Source organism: Poecilia reticulata, chromosome 20 (assembly GCF_904066995.2).
Source record: "Poecilia reticulata chromosome 20, P_reticulata-male-v2, whole genome shotgun sequence".
In the NCBI taxonomy this organism is placed as follows: domain Eukaryota; kingdom Metazoa; phylum Chordata; class Actinopteri; order Cyprinodontiformes; family Poeciliidae; genus Poecilia; species Poecilia reticulata.
The window spans coordinates 16,010,566-16,018,835 of NC_088849.1; the positions used below are offsets into that span (position 1 = coordinate 16,010,566).

General features: G+C 39.2%; 1 protein-coding gene across 1 annotated transcript; it reads right to left on the reverse strand.

Annotated features, from left to right (window-relative positions):
- Positions 1–921: 921 nt before the first annotated feature.
- hhatlb (hedgehog acyltransferase like, b) lies at positions 922–8,208 on the reverse strand. The gene is made up of 12 exons (XM_008396214.3): positions 8,028–8,208; positions 6,247–6,373; positions 5,053–5,114; positions 4,874–4,987; positions 4,437–4,631; positions 4,153–4,362; positions 3,419–3,590; positions 3,160–3,304; positions 3,042–3,077; positions 2,767–2,968; positions 2,541–2,682; positions 922–1,491 (listed from the first exon to the last, which is right to left on the reverse strand). The coding sequence occupies exons 2-12, from the start codon at positions 6,350–6,352 to the stop codon at positions 1,289–1,291; spliced, it is 1,587 nt and encodes a 528-aa protein (XP_008394436.1). The 5' UTR covers positions 6,353–6,373; positions 8,028–8,208; the 3' UTR covers positions 922–1,288.
- Between the last annotated feature and the right edge of the window lie 62 nt (positions 8,209–8,270).

Consider the following 8,270-nt stretch of genomic DNA (forward strand, 5'->3'; position numbering starts at 1 on the left):
AACGCTTTACCTCTGCCAGACTGCTACAGGGCAGCTGTGGCTGAAATGCAGTAGCTTTCGCTATGCTGGGTGCTTTGGGGTCCTCTAGTCTTTAGAAAGCACTTTGCAAGTACATGCTACTTACCATTTCACATTTATATGAAACGTACTATCCTGCTGGACGATGAACCTTTGCCCCAGACTCAACTCTCTTAAAGCTTCCAGCAAGTTTGTGTTTTGCATATGTCAAAACATTTGATTTTGGTCTCATCTCACCCGAGCACCTTCCTACACGTTTTTGCTGGATCCTCTACACGCCTTCTGGCTAAATGGTGACTACAGAAGGTTTTTTGTAGTTCCTCTGGTCCTTGGCGTCAACCGTCCTGCATGTATTTGATGTTTCTGCACTCCAGCATAGCCGATTCAATATGATTGTATTCTCTTCTCCAATTGTTACAGAAGCGTGTCAACCACCCATTCAATTTAAGCCAGGTGTGCAGCAGCAGGGAAACACTTAAAACACTCAAGACAGGGTTGAGGTCCTCTGCTTTTAATGTCATGGTCATTTGTGCTGCTTCACCTTATAATTCAGTTTCATGAGGTGCACAAATACATGTTGAAAATATTCTTCATAATCTGTAGATATCTGTTGCTCCCCCAGAAGCTCTCGGCCGATTCTCTGATTATTGCTCTGGCTAGTTTCTTTACTGACAAGGTATTTCAAAGTCAATGTGATTTCCTGAGTAGAAGTGAGGATCGTTTGTGTAAATATCAGCTCAGGCTATAGTGGATTCTAGTAAAAGATGGTGGGAATGTCAGCAGCATATGTTGAAAAACACAACCTCTTTCAAAGAAATCCATTTTTGTTATTAAAGCAACAAGCATCGGATGTCATTGGTTTGTTGAAGTGTTTCCATCAAGGGTTTAAGTATGACACTCATGTGGGATTAAAAAGATTTTTATTAACTAGTACTCAGAAGAAAAATCGTTTCATGTAGACATATAGTCACATACCACGTTTTTCCATAAAATAGTAATTATGAGTGTCAGGGAAGTCAGTGCTTTCTCAGTCTGTAAATGTTTATAACTCTAGGACTGTACAATATGTTACAATAAATATGACTTAATGTTCTCCACTAACTATTAATAACCCCTTCCATATAAATGCTCAATCTTATTTACAGCCTGTGACTTCCTAGTATCATTAAAAATTCATTTTATGAAAGCTAATTAGGACATAATGAAGCTTTCAATATTCTCGACTAGATGGTCTGTTAGTCTCTGAACCGTTCAGCTGAATGCCAAATTTCTACTCTGCTTTTTCTTTGCTGGAATCCGCCACTGCCTGTGGAGCAGCAGTGGGTGGACAGGTGGCGGCAGCAGCATTAAGAGGGGCTGCAGGAGGAAGTGGATCAGGGTCATCGATGAGGGCCTGTCTCCTCTCTCGCTCCTTGATCACTTGAATTAGACAGTAGGTCACAAACATGACAATGACGGTAGTTATAGGGAAGCCTGGAGAAAGGAGAAGTTATAAATTCAAAGCCATATAAAAATCACCGAAATCTTAATGTCGGTTTAGAGGTTTAAGGCCTGAATGTCCTTAAACCTCAGCTGATCAGAAAGTCTAACAGGGAACACATAGCTAAGAAATACCATATTGCACTGATGATGGATGTTGTTACTGCTGAACTCAAAGTTTTGGAATCAGGTGTTTTTTGAAAGTAAAATGAGAAGGAAACACAGAGTTAGGAAGTTTCTTTTAAAAGGGAACATTTTCATTATTTGGAGGCTTATTAGCCGTTTATTCAGAATGCTACCAAAGAGCAAGATGTCAGAAAATGCCGGTCAATTTGATCCTTTGCCATTTTGTGGTTTTAGATCTTCTTGCCCATCTGTAAACGAGCACTGACAAATCAGCCTTTGACAAGAATGTCTGACTCAACATTTTACTAAATTTGTGAATGTACCAGGTACACCAGTATCGCTCTTCTGTGTTGAAGTTATAACTGCTGGAAGAAGACTCATAGAAAGACATCTTTTAGGGTTAGTGGGATATGTAGAAATTAAGACAAAGGAAACAGAAAATATTCAAGTAGACTCAACTCATCTTTTACCTAATGAATGCTGGAAATGGATGACTATGACTCTTGATGGACACATATTTATGCTAGCAGCAGAGAGCAAGACTTTAGAAAGTGTTGGTTATTTTGCTCCTTCGATGCTCAATACTTTTGATGTAATTTTGAAAATACATATTTCTGCTGTTATGAACAAAAGCCATGATGCGCCATCAAACTTGCAAACTGACCTGGAGTTAACTTCCACAGCTGACAGGAAGGACCACAACAAAATTACAGGCTCTGGTTGTCATGGATCATCCCAGATTTGTAAAATGGGCAGCCATATTTTTGAGGAAAAATATTTTTAGAATGCTGTCAATTATAGCTCTTCTAGGGAAATTGGTACAAGCTAAAATCCTTATTGACAGTTTGAAGCTTTACAAAAACTGGAAATTTGAAATCAGGCCTGATCAGTGCATCTCCAAGTAAAACTGAAATCACCTTTCAGAAGCAGTCGCTTGGTGACCAACTTGACAAAATCCAAACTGTTCAGAGCCATAAGGTTGAACAGCACAATGCACCAAAAGTTGAACGTGTTGAAGATTGCCCTTATGCGGCGGGACATTGCTTCTGACATAGCAGCCTGTCAAAAAAAAAAAAAACTGCAACACCTTAAGATCTGAGAACAAACAAACAAAAACAGAAGAATAAAACTGCAATAACAAACCTCAAAAGATGCAAATGGCTCCATGGAGAAGGCTTTAGCGGTCCACATCTCAAAGTTGAGACCAAAACAGTTGAAGAAAGCCCAGACCAGGACGACCTCGCAGGGGCCCAACCAGAGGATGGCAACGCCATAGGTGCAAAGCGTAGCGACCAGCTCCTCCACCACATTCTCATGCTTTCCACCAAGGTAATTATAAACATACCTGAGGACACAAAAACCATCAGAACCTCCTGCATCCAGCTGGACTAATATAATGAATATTTAATAAATCTTACTTGCACAACCAGTCATTAATTCCTCTGTCAAAATGCCTACGAAAAAAAAAAAATTGTTCCATGTTATCCGGTTTTCAGTTTTAACCAAAAGAAGGCGAGCTTTGTATGCAGAGCTTACGTTTCAGAGAACACATAGAGCATAGTGATGCACTTTGGTGGTTTTGGTGGGTCCAGGTGATCCAGTCTGGACACTGTGTTGATGACTCCGAACATGATGGCTGCTTTTATCCAATCGTAGACGAGGTTGATGTAAGCCAGACCCACTGGAAACGTGCAGGTATATTAGTTTTGTTGCATTTTTGGGCGTGCGGAAAAATGTCCTCCTTCCATGATGGTAGATAAAACTTTAACAATTGCACAAATACGGTGGCACATACCCAAAGCCCAGTCAGAGAGGTGTTTCAGGAGCTTTATGTCAGTGGGGATGGTGAGGATGTACATGAAGTGGAAGAGGACATCCACTACGATGATGACTCCCAAATGGATCAAACCCTGCAGGCTGATATTCCACATTTCCCTTTCTTTTCTGGTCAGGTCAGACTTATTGACCTGCAGAGGACAGCAAAGACATGACACAACTGGTCTTGTACAATACTGCAGATCAGAGGTCCGACTGTCCTGCATGTTTCCAGTGTTTTCCTGCTGCTGCACACCCAGCTTAAATGAATAGGTGACTGACAGATTTCTGCAGCAGTTGCAGACATGCAAAGGAGGAAATGCAATCATTTAAGTCAGCTTTGCCAGAGCAGGGAAACATCCAAAACATGTAGGACATGAACTAGATGATTTTGACTCCTGAAGGTAGTTGGCTGCAGTGGATATTAGTTGTGCAAGTGAAAAATGGGATGAATACTAACGCATGTCAAACTGATTTTTATTTTAAAAAACATAAGGAAGTCATGAGGCCATTTTTTTTTACGCTTTACAATTCTTTGCAGGGCACTGTAAAAGTCTGAAAATATAATGGATAATATTCACTATGAACAAAAAATGTTTTATATGCAACATGGACTCAAACAATAAAAGAAACCAGTACCATCTAGTGCATGAACTAGGAAATCCTAAAACCTTTAAACAGTTGAATGACTGTGGTCAATTAAAAGAAACTCACTTGCACATAAAATTTGTCAAAGGTCATGATGGGCCCAAAGTAGAAGAAAGGGAGGTAAAAGTTGTACTTGAGCAGCTCCAGGACGCTGTAGTGCCCATCTTTCCGCTCACAGTTTTCCAAAGCAAAACTCACGCAGCGCATGATCGTGAACCCGCAGCCTCCGTAGAAGAGGACATGCCGCAGCTCAAAGTCTCCCTCCACAAAACCTGCCTGCGCGGAAAATGTACAGTGATTCTGCACACCGATAATCAAACGAGGGACTCAGAGTTTGCCAGCTGTTTCACCTGCCAGGACACGAAAGGTTCGCACTTGAACGTGGCGAGGGTGCAGAGGCCAGCGACGAAGCAGAGCCAGCGGATTTTCACCAAGGAGATGCTGTAGAGCAGGATGCAGTGGGACAGCATGAGGGAGACGTAGGTCCAACCCATGCTGGTCCATACCGCCAGCAGACCGTACACCATGTAGACCAAGGACCTGAACTGTAAGAGACATATTACACAGAAAGGCTCATTTGCATTGAAAAGGAGTAAATTTTATGTCTACTTTCTGCTTCTTTTTCTCATTTAAAACTCACCAAATACAGGATGAGATTAACTAATTAAAAACAAGACATCAGTTTTCTTATCTTTTTAGTGATCATGCAGTTGTGATCTGGAGATGCTAACAGATTAAGTATGATCCGAAAGAAATAAAATATGATTTATGGTAAAGTTTAAGCAACCTGAGGAGCCAGCATGGAGCAGATCTTGGCAAAGAGCACGTGACCAGAGAGGGCGAACAGGATGTGCTCTCTGAAGGTGGAAAACCACATCATCCACTCAAAATCTGCAGTGTCCTGTGGATAGCAACGCAAATAATTAATAATATTCCAATGGCGTTAAATATCACGTCATCACTTACCATTTTTCTCCCAAAGTATCCTGATTTCACACTGGCTTTAAATGTCTTTCTGTTTGCATTGGCTGAAAAACATGACAGCAGGATGGGAGTGAGAGTAAAATATGTTAGTGACAAAAATAATGAATAATTGCAAATTTGTAATTTAATGTCACGGAACTTGGTTTATCATGACAAAAATATGTTTCGGTCGTAAGAACAAATTATACGTGTTTTTATTAGACTTAAACAAAGGGTTCAACACAGAACAGTTTTCTTTTTGTCCTCTGTGATATTAATAGTGACACCCGATCTACTGAGCATGCTCAGCATAGCTCTGACGTTTTAGCCTCACACTGAAAAACTAACATGAGTGTATACTGTACATTTTGTTTTGTTTATATGTAAAGTTACTCTCCCCATATTTAAAATTGACTTATTTTTGTATCGTTTTTGTTAAAAAAAAAAAAAAAAATTGTTTATATAATATATTTAAAACAACGGTACTCAATTTCTTAAGTTATTTATTACAGATTTCTTGCCATATTATCTTTAGTATGTTTTAAACAGTGTTGGGCTTTTTGCCTAATTTTTTCCCCCTTTACTTTTAAAGGGAAAACGAAAACAAAGCTGATTAAAAAAAAAAGTTAAGAAATAGTTCGGTTAGTCCAACTAGTTTATATTGCGTATTTAAACTAAACTAAACAGTAAGTCAAGCAAAAATACATCAGCAGCAGCTTATGTCATTTGTTAAGCAAATATTAAGATTTGATTTCATAATATGTGTGAATTAAATACTAAAATAATGTAAAATTAGCACTGATTGGTGTATCTATGTGCCTCCAGATATACAAGAGCAAGAATGGCAAATTGCATTCTGCTGTGTGGAAAATAATATCGATTGTAATCCCTCAGCACATTTTCAAAAAGCTACAAGTGTCACTTTCCATATTTTTGTAGTCCGTGATGTCTTTGCAAATAAAACCTAGCACCAGTTTCATTTAAAGGTTATAGTCATTAAGATGTGCCAATGAATTATTAAATAAATATGTGCCAGTAAACACCAATAATATACTGGTGAGTTTTTACATTTTTGTGAAACTAGATGACCACATGCACAATTTTGACACTTGTAACCACTGTGTGTGTCAGCGTAGGTTATCCTTCTCATTCCATCCCGTCTTTTGTTGGGCTATCAGAGCTCATCAGCGTACTTACAGCTCGACACTTCAAAGATCCAGCTGGCTGCCCAGAACATGGCCAGACACAGCACGGTGTTGTAGAAGTAGATCTCGTACTTAGGAAGTGCAGCTTTGATCCCCATGATGACAATGAGTTTTGGAGGCTAATGAGAACAAATCACAATCAATGCAGCGTGTTACATATTTAGCTAAACATTATCTCGTTTAATGATATACATAGAACCGCAGGGTTTCCCTACAGGGCTTTTAACAATTTCTTCCGTTTTCAAGCTTGTATGCCTCACCTAAATGTTTCAGATCAGTCAAATTTCTATAGTAGAGAAAGATTACCTGAGTCAATTTTGAAAAAGCAGTTTTCAAATGCTAATTTTATGCATTAAAGAAGGAAAAGGCTATACAAATTGAAATGACACCATGTGGAAATATAATCGCATCCCCATTTAATCATGACTTCAGTGTTTTTTTGTTTTGTTAGTCTTCACTAACCACACCCGAGTTGATTTACTGCCAGACCTTTAAAATCATAATAACCTGAAAGAAACCCGTTTGACAGAATGAAGTAGGCTGAAAAGCTTGAGAAACGCTGTATAATTCACTGATTGAAAAGACATTCAAGAATTTAAGAGAAACAAAGGAACGGCTCTTGGCCTAGAAGCCATTAAGAATACATTTTAAGGTTTGGGGACTCCTTTCAAGGAACCATTATTCATAAATAGAGAAAACATGCCAACACCAAATAAAACGCCAAAAAGGCCATCTCACATTTGACTTCTGAAAGTATTCTGTGGCTTGGCAAAACAAAAGCTTAACTTAATGGAAGGTGTGCATCGCAAAAAAAACAACACAAACTTACAAAAAAGAATCAAATGACCGAATCACCTTCTCAATATCTCAAGAGTCCTGACTACTTTATTATTTAACTCAGGTGTTTTGAAGCATCGAGGCCTCGGTTTGAAGATTCCAAACCAGACCCAACAATGCAGGCGAGTTGAAGGCTTCTGATAAAGTAACTTGTCCTTCCTGATCACTACCAAGCTGCACTGATGCAGTAATTAATAGAAAGTAATTAATAGTATGCACTCACTGGTACTCAGTGCATACTCTCTAGATGTGCCTGGGCACACTTTTTGTTTTAAACTAAGTCCTGACAAGCACCTATACACGCTGACCTTACTCTGTATTTATTGGGTTCTCGTGATTAGAGTCTCCAGACATGTTGAGAAACCTCTTGAATTGTTTGCTGATTTTAAAGCTCATATAGTTCTGTAATATTCTAAAACAAACAAACAAAAAAACCCCCAAAGTTTTGGATTTAGTTAGCTGCAACCCAACATTAGCATAAATAAACACTGTTCAATAAATCAACGATGTAAGCTTTGTGCTTTGAAATTACTCAAATTAACTGCAGGGGTTTTATTATGTACCATAGAGATGCAATAAATGTATTGATTTTTTTTCCTAAAAGTAGCAAGAGGATAACATGGACAGAACACAATAGGGAGAGTGTAATGTGTCAACAAAGTGCAGCTGTCTGCTATTTTTAACCAGACAACTCCTCTACAGTTAATTCATGCACTCCAGCAGCAAAATATATGCTGGACAAAATGACTCACTGAACTCACAACGCTTTGTATTAACCTGGACTTTCAGTTTTGATTTTCAGCGTCACAAAACGTAAATGTAAAGTAAACCCTCTCCCCATTTCAGTCCCCACATTGTCTAGTTAGACAGCCTGCTGTTCAAATGCCACACGGTCACACAGTTCAGTTTGTCCTCAGCACTTGTTGCGATACTGACCTTGAACGCAGCAGTCCCAAGAGGTTTCCCCACCAAAGTTTAAGTTTGGACAGATGGATGAAAACTCGAGTTAAAACGTGAAGAGAAAGAAATGTGAACGTTGTGTGGTGGTCATCCACAGAGCGCAGGGTGGGCAGTGGGTCCCTCTGACCCCCTGAGAGGGAGCTGCCGCTGGTTAAAGGTGACATGATGTATTTATACTTTGACCATTGACAGCAGAGGTGGGACAGGACTTCTAAATCA

Coding starts and splice junctions, on each gene's coding strand:
- hhatlb (XM_008396214.3), bottom strand. CDS start 6,352: ATGGGGATCAAAGCTGCACTTCCTAAGTACGAGATCTACTTCTACAAC. Junction 5,115..6,246: donor GATCTTTGAAGTGTCGAGCT/GTAAGTACGCTG, acceptor CATGTTTTTCAG/CCAATGCAAACAGAAAGACA. Junction 2,969..3,041: donor ATTAATGACTGGTTGTGCAA/GTAAGATTTATT, acceptor TTGTGTCCTCAG/GTATGTTTATAATTACCTTG.